The sequence below is a fragment of the Zootoca vivipara genome, chromosome 4, assembly GCF_963506605.1.
Source record: "Zootoca vivipara chromosome 4, rZooViv1.1, whole genome shotgun sequence".
Lineage (NCBI taxonomy): Eukaryota > Metazoa > Chordata > Lepidosauria > Squamata > Lacertidae > Zootoca > Zootoca vivipara.
Genome location: NC_083279.1, coordinates 58524170 through 58541477, shown reverse-complemented (window position 1 = coordinate 58541477; position 17308 = coordinate 58524170). Strand labels below are relative to the sequence as shown.

At 39.6% G+C, this 17308-nt stretch overlaps 1 protein-coding gene across 1 annotated transcript in view; it reads left to right on the top strand.

The window, feature by feature from the left end:
- ROBO1 (roundabout guidance receptor 1) overlaps positions 1-17308 on the top strand; it is a 577320-nt gene that overhangs the window by 495010 nt on the left and 65002 nt on the right. The window contains exons 9-10 of the mRNA XM_035116286.2: positions 8615-8623; positions 15998-16122. Of these exons, the coding sequence (XP_034972177.1) occupies positions 8615-8623; positions 15998-16122 (134 nt within the window). The remainder of the gene's footprint in view (positions 1-8614; positions 8624-15997; positions 16123-17308) is intronic.

Genomic DNA, 17308 nt, shown 5'->3' with positions numbered 1-17308 from the left:
AAGAATGCATTTACTGCAAGGGGCATAGCTATGTAAAAAAGAAGTATGCTATAGACCAATGGTTCCCAAACTCCCAACCCCCGCCCAGGACTACATAGTTTTGGTGCATTTTGTAATGATTTTTCTGCCTGTTATAAGCATTGTAACATGCTGTGCTAGATACTGTATAATTTTAATTGTATTTTTTTTTTTAAATATTTTTATTAATTTTCCAATTAAAACCAATTATATCACATTCAATATTTCAAATTATACACATATATATATCAATCAGACCGAATGTTATGCCAAATCATCTAAAGAATTTTTTATTTGGGTTCCCATGCTTCAAGAAATTGGGAATTCCTCGCAACTGTCCACTGCCGTCTTTTTTCTAAAGTTCAAATCGTCCTTCAAGTTCATAATAATCCAGATCTTCCCCTTACAGTCACATAGATGTTTTCCACTTTCACGATTGTTTCCCAGCTGCTGATATAAATATCAAACAAAGTCTCACAGATGTTCTTTCTCCTGTGTGAGTTAATCAGTCCAGCCTCCCCATAAATCTTCTTAATGGAGCTCCTGTTGCGTTGAAGCAATTCGAAGTAGCGCCATCTTAAAAAGCTCAGATCACTTTCGCTTTTCTCTCATAGCCATGAAGATTTACGATCATTATAGAATTTACAGCTTTTCCAGGCAGGAGACCCAAACATCAAACCATAGACTCTTGGTAAATTAATGGATCTCCTTGCCCTATAGCTGAACTTAGCTTCAGGTCGCTGCTCCAATTTAAAGTGCGTCACAGCTCATAAATCCTCCGAGCGCATTCAGAACTCCTTCCGTCCGACTAGGGGGGGGCTTTTCTCATCGGCAACTCCACATCTTTAAAAAAATATGCTCAGTAACAACAGTTATAAGGTTCAACTCACACAGTCTTTTGCTTCTCTTTCACTCCAAACAAGCCAGGACATCGCGTCCGGGAAGGTACGAGGCAACAATATGAAGAAAAATAAAATAAAATAAAAACTCACTCCCCTTATCGCTCCGTCCCCATCAATCCTTCTTCCAGATGCAGTACAATCTTTGACTCCTCTCACTCGGCAGCATAAATTTCTCAGCAGTAAACAGCGCTTCTTTCCCTCCTTCTGAAGTATGTCCATAGATTTAAGCCTAATTATCTTCTTTAACCATGGAAATCCCCGCCATGCAGATTAGCGTCCGGGAGTCCTGGCCCTTGTAAGTGCTCAGCCCAAGCTCCCCCCACTCCAAAAACAGTCGGAGTGGGTCTGGGGGCATCGCGGGCCAGCGGCCCCTCTCCGTAACCCCCGGAGAGGGTAGGGGGTTGCCATTTACTCCCCTAGCAACCGCCAAATTCCTTACAAAGGTCAGAGAGATGGAAAACAGGTCCGCCATTCCTGCAGGCGGAAACCGGAACCCCAATTTTAATTGTATTTTAACTGATTCTTTTATTTCTTATATTGTATTGCATTTTGAATTACATCTCATGCAAAATAAAATAAGCAATGAAGATGCAATTAAAATCCAATGTGAATTTTTAAAAAAATACTGAATAACCAAAACAGACAATACACACGAAGAGAACAACAATAACAGAATAATATAGAAAAATCAATGTGAATATTTAATGCAGACATCCCATGGACAATCTGAATGAAGCTCCACAGACAACATTTTGGGAACCCCTGCTTTGGACTCTGTAAGCCTTGAACTCTTAAAACTCATTATTTTTCTCTGTAATCTTTGCATACCTTAATCTGTACTCAGTTGCTGCAAAGTGAGCTTTGTTGGAAACCCCAGTACTGACTGTGAATTGTTCACTTCAGATTCTTTATCTACCATAACCTAGATATACAAGTGATTCACTGAATTGTAGCCAGTAATTCCTTGAAACTTTTTAAAATTATGTTCACCCTGGAATTCTTCTCCCTGCCCCCAGCAAGGTGGCACTCCTTAGATCAATGTTTAAGAGATCGGTATTTGCAATGGTGTAGCCCTGGGGTTACACAGAGGACGACAGAGGACTAGATGGTTGGACAGAGTTCTTGAAGCTATGAACATGAGTCTGACCAAACTGCAGGAGGCAGTGGAAGACAGGAGTGCCTGGCGTGCTCTGGTCCATGGGGTCACGAAGAGTCGGACATGACTAAAGGACAACAAGCCCTGGGGTTATCAACCCAGGATCTGAGGGTGTCATGGCCTTTGGAAGTGCATTCATTAACTTCTCCAGGGGGTCCTAAACTCTGGACTTTTTTTTTAAAAAAAGAAAGTCTCTGGTCCTGGAAAGTGCAAGTAACCTTCTAAGAGATTTCTGTTTATTGCGCCAGTCTAAGCTACTCCCAGCTATCAGTGCTTTTAGCCAATGAGTTCAACTTCTTTGAACACCAGGCAATGGGAATCCCTGGGGTCCAAAAGAGCTGCTATTTCTCCCTTCCACTGAGTGCATTATATCTTCTTTTTCTATCTTCACTCTTTTCTAGAAATCCATGGAATCTCCATAGTTTGCCCTCCTTTTCCCCTAGCAACCAGGAAGCATCTTTCCTATGATTCATTTGTCTCAGACCAAGTACGCCCTAGAAGTTATTTTCTATTAATAGTACTACACAATAAGAGTGGGTGGTTTTTGTTTTGTTTTTTGTTTTAAAAAATATTTATTCATTTTATAAGAAACAACAAACAACAAAAGAACAAGATACAACAATGCAAACTAATAAAAAACAAAACAAAAAAACATATAAAAACATTTCTTATATAAACCTTATTTTCATTCACATCATCAAATGACTTCCCTCGTTCCCTTCTTTCTGAATTTCATTATAATACATCTTTTGCAGTTTATTCCTCATCATCTAAAAACTAAATCTCTAAATTATTCCTTTATCTATTTGCCAATTATTTAAGTTCTACATTTACTAATGCTACTTCAAAATCCTATTTTTAATGCTTATAGCCTATATTATCTTCACTAAGAGAATAATTTTCTAAATATTACAGTATTTTTTCAAATATATTTTAAATTTTTTCGAATCTTCTTCCACCGTCTCTTCCTTCTGGTCACGTAGTCTCCCAGTCATTTCAGCGAGTTCCATCATCTTCATTTGCCATTCATCTATCGTAGGTATCTGGTATCTTCCAATTCCACAATAAGGGGGGGGGGGGCATTAAACAAGCCCCATCCAAAATGAAAACTGCAAAATGTGGAAACTTTGCAAAAAGGCCCCTGCTGTGCACAAGCTGGTGTCCAGGCACTTATTCACTGTACAGTTAACATACAGTACAGCAGTATACATGTCTACTTCAGAAGTAAGCTGTTTATGTTTAATGGAACTTACTTGCAGGTATATGGGTATAGGAGGGTAGGCTTATGCCAGGCATGGACAAACTTGGCCCTCCAGCTGTTTTGGGACTACAACTCCCATCATCCCTAGCTAACAGGACCAGCGGTCAGGAATGATGGGAACTGTAGTCCCAAAACATAGAGAGCCAAGTTTGGCCATGCCTGGCCTAGCTTTGGTGTAGGGCTGGTTTGGGGAAAAACAGGGTTATTGTGCCTGTAACAGCCATATAATCTACAATCGGGATCAGCAAGACATAGTTGACTTCCTGTGGTAAACATTAGGTTGTTCTAGCGGGAGGTGGGGTAGAGGCGAGAATTAGCAATGACTGTCTTTCCTTTAATTTTGTGTTAGGCCATGCCCCCACGGCAGCCATGTTGTGCTATTTCAGGCTCCTCATTTAAAACATTTTGTGACTAGCACCTACAGCACCATATCAACAATTGTATGTCTCAGTGCTTTGCAATTATTGTTTGTTTGTTTGTACCCCGCGCATCGGCTGGGTTTTCCCAGCCACTCTGGGCGGCTTCCAACAAAGATTAAAATACATTAAAAACTTTGCAATCCCTTTTATGGCTCAACATGAGTCATATTTCCCTCGAACTTCTCCACAAACTGTGTAAGGATGGTGGGAATTTCTGTTGACTCATTCTGAGCTGTGGATACCCTTGGAATGCAGTTAAACATATTTCTGATTTTCAGCCTCTCTGTGGCTCAGTATGAATTGGAGAGATTCTCCACACCCTTATCTAGAGTCTGAAGGGAGTATGGGTGAGAAAATGAAAAAATCCAAACGGTCCATTAAAGTGGTGACAAAAAGTATTCCTTTCTCAATGTCTCTTGTCATGATGTGTTCCAGGGAGCATCAGCAAAACTAAATACAAAGGGCTGACCAGTATCAACCTGGCATTTTTAGATCCTGGATTACTTCCACATAAATGTGCGCAGGATTACAGTCTTTAAGTAAGACTGTATAAATAAGCAAACCATGGAGAGACCAGGTCTGAATAAAGACATTGGATTATTATCTCATTATACATGATAAAGCTATCTATAGCCATCTCACCCCTTGCTTTTTCCTGTAAGACCAATTGCAGTCGTCAACAGTCGTCAACAGCTATCAGTCAGTCAATCACCCACTCCCACCACTCTCTCACTATACACTGGTATAAGCATCTGGTGACTTCTGTTTCAGTGTATCTGAAGAAGTGTGCATGCACACGAAAGCTCATACCAATGACAAACTTAGTTGCTCTCTAAGGTGCTGCTGGAAGGAATTTTTTTATTTTGTTTAAGTAAGGGAGAAGGAGAATGGAGGGGATAAGAATCCTAGCAAGAACATTTGATGGGATATAAATTTATTAAATAAGCAACCAAAAATACAGTGGTACCTCGGGTTAAGAACTTGATTTGTTCTGGAGGTCCGTTCTTAACCTGAAACTGTTCTTAACCTGAGGTAACACTTTAGCTAAAGGGGCCTCCTGCTGCCACCACGCTGCTGCCGCACAATTTCTGTTCCCATCCTGAAGCAAAGTTCTTAACCCGAGGTACTATTTCTGGGTTAGCGGAGTCTGTAACCTGAAGCGTCTGTAACCTGAGGTACCACTGTATTTTGGTTGTTAGTCAACAAAATATCAATAGTGCCAGAAATTCACTCTTCTTGTCTCATCCACCTCACCATTGTCCTGCTGTCACCTTGGTGTTGAAATTAGTGCACATGAAGAGTCATGCTTCTACCCAGCCCCACTTCACAAGCTGCTGCACAAAGAAAACATTGTCAAGCTCGGCAAACGAGGGCAGGATTTTATTTATTTTTATTGTCAACTGCTTCCTTCAGAGGGGGAAGGCCAGATAATTGCTTCCTGTAACCCTGCCTAATTCTTGTGGGTAATTTTGGCATGGTGGAATTGTTTTTTCCACATTCAGGCACTTTCACAAATTCCTTACATATGAACTGAGGGGAAATTTCACATTGCAGTAAATACTAAAATCATTAAATCATGAGTATACCTGTACAAATCTTCCTTCAGTTGTAGCAAAGTTAAAGCAGATTTTGGGGTAGTGATGGTTGCCTCCCCCCCCCACAAAACCCCCATTTATTTATTTAATTATTTAAGTCATTAATAGACCTCTTACTAACAGTAGAACTTGAAGTGCTTTATATTTTTTAAAAGCCCAAGTATATAATGTACATTGAACACAATCTCAAAAAATTTAAGGAGGAAATTTGTGTACATAGAAACATAAGACAACACAATATCCATATACATGATAATGATATCAATAACCAGACTTTTATATTATTTAAATATTGTGTTTCTAGAAGCTCAAAGCAGTGCTCTCAAACCCAAACCACAAAAACTAAATTAATATGCTATTGAAAACTACTGCCTAGGAATCATAGAAATGTAGTCATCTAGTCCAATCCCCTGCAATGCAGGAATCTTTAAAAGAGCATTAGACAAATTCATAGAGGAGAGGGCTATTAATGTCTACTAGCCATGATGGTGGTGACAGTGCTTCTGAATACCAGTTGATGGAAACTGCAGGAAGGGAAACAGTGCTTCTGTGCTCATGCTCTGCTCCTAGTTTTCCCACAAGAATATAGTTGGCTACTGTGAGGACAGGATGCTGGACTCAATGGGCCACTGGCCTGTCCAGCAAGCTCTTCTCGTGTTCTTATGCTGCTTGTACTGTCTACTGTTTACTTGAGCACAAATCCATTCCCCCCTGGACTAATGAATGTTGGCAGACGGAATATTATTACTCTTCTTAGTGCATTTTATTGGAGACTAGCATACTGCAGGTGTTTACCAGCTAATTATGGAAGTGTACTCATGCTTAACAGTAGTTAATTTTACTCTATTTAAAAGGCTAAAACAAACATGAGAGCACCGTAGGACTTGAGATATGCAAAACATCTCTTAAAAACCTTAATGCTTGACATTTACTACTTGGGACTCAAATGTTACATTAATTATTCTGCACTCGAATTAGTCACTGAAATAATAGATGCAAAAATGTATGCCATTAGTTTTTTATGTTTATATAGTGTGTGTGTGTGTGTGTGTGTGTGTGTGTGTGTGTGTGTACACGCACACAGTTTCTGTAGTGACATTAGCATTCTTTGTAAACTTGCTTATAGGTTTGCAGTAGGATTTTGAAGCAGTTTTGTTTGGGATTACCTGGTGCGAAAAGAGATTTTAAGCTCAGCCTTGCTTACTGGGCAAGGCCCACTCAGAAACACCAACTCTGAGAGTGCTCTGTCTGTCTCCTCCGCCAGCTGCCTTACAGATGATGAGTGAAGTGATTCCAAGGGTTTAGCTTTATACAATTTGTGTGCATACACATAACTGAATTAAGCAGTAGCTGTCCAAAAACATACATAAGATATTTAAATATGATTTGTTTCCCTGGGAGCTCATGGAACCCTGACCTTTTTGTGTGGTGAGCATGGTAGCAAGCCACAAGTTCCCCTCTGCCCCAACATGACATGGAAAGCATATTGCATGAAATATAATCAATAAACACGAAGGCCTCACCCATACATAAGGCAGACAGGGCAGTATTCATATAAAGTAATAAAACATTAAATACAACCAAAACAACAACTAAAAGGTAAATGAAAAATAGTTCAGAAGGTTCTTCAAAAAGTATGGTGGAATAAAAGCAGCTTTGCCTGGTATCCTTAGGCACTAGGTGAATCTCCTTGGGGTACCACATTTGAAAATGCCATCACCCTTGTCTCCACCTGCCTGGTTTCAGAGGGTGGGGGCAATTGGAGGAGGCCGTTAGCAGATGAATACTGTACACTGGCAGCTAAATGTGGGAGCAGATGTTCCTTCAGTTGCAAGGGCCCCAAGTCACGTAGACCTGGTGCAGAGGCCACATGTGAACTATGCTGTCAGTGACCACACTCCCCCCTTTGATTAACAAGGGCATACATATTTAAAAATTTATGTCACCAAATTAAGGAAGATCACACTCCTTCCTATCCTACTAAAAAGGTTTGAGTGCCCACATACATTGGCTAGCTTCTTTTGTACACTGCTACCCCACAATCGAAATTTATGACAGGCAAGACAGCTCTCTTCTCTTCCTCATGGATTGTGGACATACTTATTTAGAATTTTCTGCTATTAAATTAAGGAAGATCTCTGTTCTCCTTGTCAATAAATGAAACACAGTCTGCAGTTTGTATTCATATTACAGTCTTGTATTCATATTACAAGGTAGACAGTATTTTCTTAGTAGCATAAGTAACAATGTCTGTTGGATCAATTTCCTTATGAATATGGCAAGAGCAATTTGTGGCTTGGATTAGGGTCAGTGGGGCATCTAGGTCCCATTGTGGTTCTGATAAATTAGTGAGCATGCAGCAACTTACGTTTTGATTTAGGAGAAGCCACTCAATACCGAATGGTGTTTTTTATGTTATATTCCTTGATATTTTATGAGAGGGTAGTATACACTTTTATAAACAAATTTAAAAAACCACTATTTTTTACTGGTCTCTGGATTTTTATCATTTCTAGCTTTCCACATTAGTATGATTACAGAAGTGCTCTTTGTTAATAAAAAATAATGTATAGTTGGATAGAAAATGCATGTGTGACAAGGAATTATCTTGGCTACAGGGAGAAAAGGGGAAAGGGCTTGCTCTGCCCAGCAAACTAAGTAATTTTTACGCTACCAATCCTGTCTAGGTATATTGAGTAGCTGTTCATCCCTTTTTGCTTGCAGGGAGTATAATGGCCTTGAATTCTGAAGCTGATTATGAAAATTACTCCTAGATTACATTGCAAATGGAACATCATAATACACTTTTTATTCTGCTTCTCAGCGTGAAGTAGGTGGTGGACAATCCCCTCACATGTTATAGTAGGTTGGGGGTGGCGGTTCTCTGAATATGATCCCATCACTCTGCTCAGCAGGCAGATAGATCCTTTTCACACTGTAGCACATCTCTTGTATCTCCTTCATTCTTTACACTTCACATCTCCAGGTTTGGAATTGAGCTTTTTCTACTGCTAAAAAGAACAATATATGCAATAGACCATCTGTTTCATGCTGTTTTTTCTTGTATATCCTGAACATGTTTTTTGTTTCCAGATAGCTACATTTCAATAAGATCGCTGTACGTTTAATTTTTTATTATTTTTATACCACTTTCCGGAAAGAAACCAGTGTATAGAATTAAAAGCATATTCATTTTACTTTTTTCCATTTTATGTTCCAATTTATTTATTCCATGTTTTCTTTTCTTTTTCTTTTGTTTATAGTTGTATCTGGTAAGTTGAAATTTTATTGGCCATCTTCTAATCACCGTTATCCCTGTGAATGGAACATCACTCCCTCTTTCCATCCATACCCCTCCATATTCGTCAACAAATCAGCTTCCATCTTTCACTTATAATTGATTGGACAGACTGCAAAGAGCAGATTCTGCATGAAGTATGGGTAATTTTTGTGGCAAGCATCAAAGGTAATGGCTTGCTTATTTTTATCTGTTTTAATTATGTTTATTTCTTATTTCTAAGTTGTGTGTCTGATCCATTCTCACCTTGAGACACTCCAAGTGCTCTAAGGTCTGCAAGTCCTTTATAGTGTATATAAAAAAAGTTGCACATGTATCAAAGGAGTAAAATTTTGTGTTTGAATCTTACACTTCATTTTTTCATATCTGCTGTTCAAGAGATTTTTTAAAAATAAATACTTTGCATTCCTTTCTTTTTAGTGCTAATATTGACAACAGTTCGGGTTATTAACTTTAAAAATGTAGTTTAGCTGACTAAAGTTTGAATCACAATTTAAGATGTTCCATGAGCTTGAAGGCAGACTGCAGAGGCAAACCATATTCATCGTCCCTGCACCATCCCTGGGAGAAAACTGCCTAATCTTCTAGCTGCCTTGAAATCTAGCAGAAATAAAGAATTTGTATTTTTAATAGTGACATCACTGTGATGTCACTATTAACTGAGGGTAATGCCTGAAACATATCTGTACATCTTTTAAGGTTTTGGTTATGTTGATGTAATGTAATGAATTGATCAATTTAAAGCCTAATGAAGTAAAATATTTTTCATTATTTTGCAGCTCTTACAATAAAAGCAGAGTGTATCTGGGCCCATTCCAACAGTTATAGTCACCACTTTACGGTGCCTGCAGCATTAAGTATAGCAAAAGTGAGAGTTAAGGAAATAGCTGCAGCGTACATTGCTGTGCAGTAAATGCTAAAGCATTTTGAATTATGATATAATTACTTGTTGGATAATGTTAATGGAGCTTTGGCGGTAGTATAAATAGTTGCTAAATGGATTTGTTGGCAATTGCATCAATAGAAAAGGCAGCCAAGTTAATGAATTGAGAATGTGGATATTAATCCATACTTCCAGACATGAATGAAAGTGGTCGTATGGTTTCATCACTGTGCATCCAAATTGCAATTCTACCTTATTCTTTACTGCACCACCACATTCTAAAAATGAACAGAGGAAAACACACACACACACACACACACACACACACACACACCTCTCTTTTGAGGTATGCTGGATTCACGTTGTTTAAATTACATTCAGTGCAGGCTTTGGAGAACTAGTACGGTAATGTGCTCCTTTGTGTTTAGCTGGTGATCATCTGCATGCTTGTCAGACTACTACTTAAACATAAAGGTTTAATGAAAGAAGCTAAGTAAAAGTACCATCAAGACAGAAGATAAGTGTATAAAATTGTGCATGGAAAGGCAAATTCTTCTTTAAAGTCATCCAAGTTAGTGGCCATTGCTGCCTTCTGTGGTGTAACTATGTGCTGTGTGAAGAAGCAATTTATTTCATCCAGCAAATCATGTTCATGAGTTCTGCTTATGAGAGAGGGAGGAAAACTTCTATCCATCCACTTTCAAAGTGACTTATCTCTGAGTAGACATGCATACAATTGTATTGTTAACAATACTGTGAATTTTTAATGAGTGCCAGGGCATCAGCTCCCGCACAGCAGCAGGCATGCTTAAAACTATTTGCAAAGATTTCACATTTGCCTTTTGTGGGAGGGGGAGAGTGAATTCTTTATAACATTTACCCACATTTATTTTGCTGTAATATTTGCATAAAGTAACTTAAAGGGAGCATCTGATCTCAGATGAACCCACCACAGGAAAGATGCATCCTGGTTGCTAGTGAGTGATAAAGGAAGGGAAAACTATGGAGATACCAAAGACTAGAATGTAAGACAAAAACAAAGGAAGGGAAAACAGTATTTTCTGGTGTCCAAACAAATCACTTATCAATCAATTCTCTGACTCGTTGGCTATAAAAACTCAGGTGGGAGCAGCCAAGCCGGCTCATTTCACAGAAATCACTTAAATGGGTACCTGCCTAGTTTCTTTCTTTCTTTATAGATCTTGAGACATAATTCTTTCAAAAAATGAAAACTCAGGGTCTGCTCTCCTACTTGGGAGTGCCAATGACCACTGTTCCAGGCACCATGGTGCCCGCAGTCACTGTGTTGTTGACCCCCATTTTAGAATCTATATTGTCAGAAGATTTTTAATCTTTAAGGTATCACAAGCCTCTTTGTTCCTTTTGATGTTACAGGCTAACATGATTCACTCCATGAGGAGAAATTCCTGATGTTAGTTCAAAAGGTTTTGGACAGTTAAAGCTCTGTATATCTTGTTGGTTCCCCCCTCTTTCATTCTTATGGTTCCGTAACACAAATGCGAAAATATTTATCAAGAGAGGGATTGCTACGCTGACACTATTGCAGCAATTTAGCCTTGAAAGTTGTTGTTGTTGTTGTTGTTTAGTCGTTTAGTCGTGTCCGACTCTTTGTGACCCCATGGACCAGAGCACGCCAGGCACTCCTGTCTTGCACTGCCTCCCGCAGTTTGGTCAAACTCATGTTCGTAGCTTCGAGAACACTGTCCAACCATCTTGTCCTCTGTCGTCCCCTTCTCCTAGTGCCCTCAATCTTTCCCAACATCAGGGTCTTTTCCAAGGATTCTTCTCTTCTCATGAGGTGGCCAAAGTATTGGAGCCTCAGCTTCACGATCTGTCCTTCCAGGGAGCACTCAGGGCTGATTTCCTTAAGAATGGATAGGTTTGATCTTCTTGCAGTCCATGGGACTCTCAAGAGTCTCCTCCAGCACCATAATTCAAAAGCATCAATTCTTCGGCGATCAGCCTTCTTTATGGTCCAACTCTCACTTCCATACATCACTACTGGGAAAACCATAGCTTTAACTATACGGACCTTTGTCGGCAAGGTGATGTCTCTGCTTTTTAAGATGCTGTCTAGGTTTGTCATTGCTTTTCTCCCAAGAAGCAGGCGTCTTTTAATTTCGTGACTGCTGTCACCATCTGCAGTGATCAAGGAGCCCAAGAAAGTAAAATCTCTCACTGCCTCCATTTCTTCCCCTTCTATTTGCCAGGAGGTGATGGGACCAGTGGCCATGATCTTGGTTTTTTTGATGTTGAGCTTCAGACCATATTTTGCGCTCTCCTCTTTCACCCTCATTAAAAGGTTCTTTAATTCCTCCTCGCTTTCTGCCATCAAGGTTGTGTCATCTGCATATCTGAGGTTGTTGATATTTCTTCCAGCAATCTTAATTCCGGCTTGGGATTCATCTAGTCCAGCCTTTCGCATGATGAATTCTGCGTATAAGTTAAATAAGCAGGGAGACAATATACAACCTTGTCGTACTCCTTTCCCAATTTTGAACCAATCAGTTGTTCCATATCCAGTTCTAACTGTAGCTTCTTGTCCCACATAGAGATTTCTCAGGAGACAGATGAGGTGATCAGGCACTCCCATTTCTTTAAGAACTTGCCATAGTTTGCTGTGGTCGACACAGTCAAAGGCTTTTGCATAGTCAATGAAGCAGAAGTAGACGTTTTTCTGGACCTCTCTAGCTTTCTCCATAATCCAGCGCATGTTTGCTATTTGGTCTCTGGTTCCTCTGCCCTTTCGAAATCCAGCTTGCACTTCTGGGAGTTCTCGGTCCACATACTGCCTAAGCCTGCCTTGTAGAATTTTAAGCATAACCTTGCTAGCGTGTGAAATGAGCGCAATTGTGCGGTAGTTGCAGCATTCTTTGGCACTGCCCTTCTTTGGAATTGGGATGTAGACTGATCTTCTCCAATCCTCTGGCCATTGCTGAGTTTTCCAAACTTGCTGGCATATTGGGTGTAGCACCTTAACAGCATCATCTTTTAAAATTTTAAACAGTTCAGCTGGAATATCATCACTTCCACTGGCCTTGTTATTAGCAATGCTTTCTAAGGCCCATTTGACTTCACTCTCCAAGATGTCTGGCTCAAGGTCAGCAACCACACTACCTGAGGTGTACGAGACCTCCATATCTTTCTGGTATAATTCCTCTGTGTATTCTTGCCACCTCTTCTTGATGTCTTCTGCTTCTGTTAGGTCCTTACCACTTTTGTCCTTGATTATGGTAATCTTTGTACGAAATGTTCCGTTCATATCTCCAATTTTCTTGAACAGATCTCTGGTTTTCCCCATTCTATTGTTTTCCTCTATTTCTTTGCATTGCTCATTTAAGAAGACCCTCTTGTCTCTCCTTGCTGTTTTTTGGAAATCTGCATTCAGTTTCCTGTATCTTTCCCTATCTCCCTTGCATTTTGCTTGCCTCCTCTCCTCCGCTATTTGTAAGGCCTCGTTGGACAGCCATTTTGCTTTCTTGCATTTCCTTTTCCTTGGGATGGTTTTCATTGCTGCCTCCTGTATAATGTTACGAGCCTCCATCCATAGTTCTTCAGGCACTCTGTCCACCAAATCTAAATCCTTAAACCTGTTCCTCACTTCCACTGTGTATTCATAAGGGATTTGATTCAGATTGTATCTTACTGGCCCAGTGGTTTTTCCTACTTTCTTCAGTTTAAGCTGGAATTTTGCTATAAGAAGCTGATGATCTGAGTTACAGTCAGCTCCAGGTCTTGTTTTTGCTGACTGTATAGAGCTTCTCCATCTTTGGCTGCAGAGAATATAATCAATCTGATTTCGATGCTGTCCATTTGGTGATATCCATGTGTAGAGTCGTCTCTTGTGTTGTTGGAATAGAGTGTTTGTGATGACCAGCTTGTTCTCTTGACAGAACTCTATTAGCCTTTGCCCTGCTTCATTTTGAACTCCAAGGCCAAACTTGCCAGTTGTTCCTTTTATCTCTTGATTCCCTACTTTAGCATTCCAGTCCCCTGTAATGAGAAGAACATCCTTCTTTGGTGTCATTTCTAGAAGGTGTTGTAGGTCTTCATAGAATTGGTCAATTTCACTTTCTTCAGCACCGGTAGTTGGTGCATAAACTTGGATTACTGTGATGTTAAAAGGTCTGCCTTGGATTCGTATCGAGATCATTCTGTCATTTTTGAGATTGCATCCCATTACAGCTTTTGCCACTCTTTTGTTGACTATGAGGGCCACTCCATTTCTGCTACAGGATTCTTGCCCACAGTAGTAGATATGATAGTCATCCGAACTGAATTCGCCCATTCCCTTCCATTTTAGTTCACTGATGCCCAGGATGTCGATATTTATTCTTGTCATCTCATTTTTGACCACATCCAGCTTACCTCCACTCATGGTTCTTACATTCCAGGTTCCTATGCAATATTTTTCTTTACAGCATCGGACTTTCCTTTCGCTTCCAGGCATATCCGCAACTGAGCGTCCTTTCGGCTTTGGCCCAGCCGCTTCATCAGCTCTGAATCTACTTGTACTTGTCCTCCGCTCTTCCTCAGTAGCATGTTGGACGCCTTCCGACCTGAGGGGCTCATCTTCCAGCGTCATAACTTTTATATGCCTGTTGTCTTTGTCCATGGAGTTTTCTTGGCAGGGATACTGGAGTGGCTTGCCAGTTCCTTCTCCAGGTGGATCACGTTTAGTCAAAACTCTCCACTATGACCTGTCCATCTTGGGTGGCCCTGCATGGCATAGCTCATAGCTTCTCTGAGTTATTCAAGCCCCTTCGCCACGACAAGGCATTGATCCATGAAGGGGAGCCTTGAAAGTAGTTTACATTAAAGTGTATAGTCTCTTAGTGAGAAGCTGGTACAACTTTGTGAACAGAAAAGCATTTAACACTATTGATTGTAGATCGTTCCTATCTTAGCTGGCCAAAAATTCCACTGGCTAGCATCACTTTTCATCACTATTCCTAACACCCAAAACCCTCCACAAACAATAAACCTCAAGATTACTAATCCTTGTTTGCCTTGTTAGTACACTTTCTATAATCTTCTGTAAGAGTTTATAAATATAAAATCATATATTTTCCCACAACACTATTTCCTCAGGCATCCACAGAAAAATAATTTGCTTGCAATAACCAAAAGACTTCATAAGGGAATTTTGTTCTTCAGAAGTCAGACTTTTAATAGTTAACATAAACCAGATAGTTTAGAACCCATTTACCTAATGCTGAACTTTAGACAATCAGATTTTCTGTGAATCCCGTCATAGTATAAGATATTTATACACTTAGAACAACAACAACACCCTGCCCATATCTACCCTAAAAGAATTTTTGGGATAAATAATGATCAGCGTGTTGGGGGGGGGGATCTTAAACGCCCAGCCTACATTTGATTGTGAGATGCCTTATCACAATCAGTAAGGGTTGAGAAAAATTCTTCTTTCAAATAGTAAAGGAGTGAAAGATCTGAAAAATATAAATCTCATTTAAGCCATTGTTTCTGCAGTGTAAGAGGGCAAGCCGAAACAGGGTTTTAAAAAGAATATTTTCTATTCTAGTTCAGTCACTGTGCCTAATATACTTAACTGCCATAGCTTAATGCAACTGACATAATTTTTGACGTTCTATTTACTGCTAGATGAAGTGGCCATTTAAGTCTGTATAAATCAAACAGTTTGGACAATGCTGGCAGTATTTATAATGTCACGATGAGCAGATGTTTCAAATTTGCCTTCATTTACATATATATTTTGTTTGAACATGTCCTTGCCTATGTAAATGAAGGAGGCATTCTGCTTCACCGTTGCTTTAAATTCATTCCTCTTCAGTAACTGCATTGAAGATTTTTAAATGGTTATAATTTACTCAGTGGCAATCCTAAGGCTTTTGAGTTAAATTGAATTTTTTTCCTGAGCATTTCATCCTATATCAGAAATCAAGCCTCTTATGGAAGCTGTTAATTGACTTCTGAACTACAGTAAATCAAAGATGATGACTTTTGTGTATCTAACCCCTGAATTTGCTATCATTTTGTGGTTTTTACTTTAAGAGTACATAGTACAGTGATGTGAGGGAATTTTTCTTTTCTTATGCTGTGACTGATAAAAATGCCTTCAGCTTTTTGTCCTACCAGCACTTTACCACCAAACTACACACCCAAGAAGAGTTACTGAAGGCAATTGGGCTGTGTGATGCTTCAGATAAAGTGTGTGTGTGTGTACACACACACACACACACACACACACACACACACACACACGGATTTAACAAACAGGTGTGTCTATAAACATCAGCCCTAGTTAAAACAGTGTTGAACCTAAGCACTATAGTCTTTATTTTAAAAAGGACCTTTCTGTGTGAGTTAGATGTGATGCACAAGCCTCTTACCAGAAAACCATTCACCTCAGCTATGAATTAATCAGTGTAATTGTGTTGTACTTCTTCTTTTTTTCAGAACCACCACATTTTGTTGTGAAACCTCGTGACCAGGTGGCTGCACTGGGCAGAACTGTGACTTTCCAGTGTGAAGCGACTGGAAATCCTCAACCAGCAATATTTTGGCGAAGAGAAGGAAGTCAGGTAAAACGAACTTTCCGAAGCTTTGCCAAAGCATCTCAGTTAACACAAGGCCCATTTTTGCTGCTAGTGCCCCGTGATCTCCTGCACCCACATTATCCAAATGCCTGTTGGATGACTGGCTATGCTCATTTGATTCTTTTCAAAATAAGGGTGTAGGCTCTGCCTATGTTACCTGGTTGTTGTAAAAACTCAGGACTAGTAAAAAGTGTTTAATTCCTTGGCAAACTCAACATACATCCTGGCTTTACACAGACCCCTCTGTTCCCTGTCAACCACATATTGTCTCATGCAGGATGAAAAACTAGGAAGCTTCTTAAGAATTTTGTAGGCTGTAGTACATGCTTCAGGACTGTGTACAGTTCAAGATATTCTAGTTAATTTTTTAAAAAATATAGCATGTGGCCTGAGACAGAATTTTCAATCAAGCTGAAGGGGGATTTTAAATGAACTTTGTTGAACTGGTACCAATGGGTAGCAAGAAAATGAGAAGGAAAAGAACCATGATAAGGATCTGTTAGTGCTTAGCGTGAAATGAAAGACAGTGTATCCTATTTGTTTGGAATATAAAGTTTAATTGGAAGAGAAAAATACTAAAAGCCCTCCTCTATGAAATGAAGCATTTAAATATATTTAGTTAGACACGGAAAAGTGAATCTGGCATTTGATTCCAAGTGTATGTGAAATTCTGTTCAGATCAATTATGGTAGCACAATTTCTTTATGTTAAGCTTTTTTGTTTCAACTGTGGTTTGTCATACAGTGTATGTCATGGATACAGGGAGGGAGGTTACTGTCCTACAAGAATGTCCAAAACCCCATCGTATATCATGAACTAGATGCATGTCAAGGCAAAGAGAAGAAAAGCAATGACAAACTTAGACAGCATCTTAAAAAGCAGAGACAACACTTTGCCAACAAAGGTCCGTATAGTTAAAGCTATGGTTTTCCCAGTAGTGATGTATGGAAGTGAGAGCTGGACCATAAAGAAGGCTGATTGCCGAAGAATTGATGTGTTTGAGTTATGGTGCTGGAGGACACTCTTGAGAGTCCCATGGACTGCAAGAAGATCAAACCTATCCATTCTTAAGGAAATCATCCCTGAGTGCTCACTGGAAGGACAGATCGTGAAGCTGAGGCTCCAATACTTTGGCCACCTCATGAGAAGACTCCCTGGAAAAGAGCCTGAT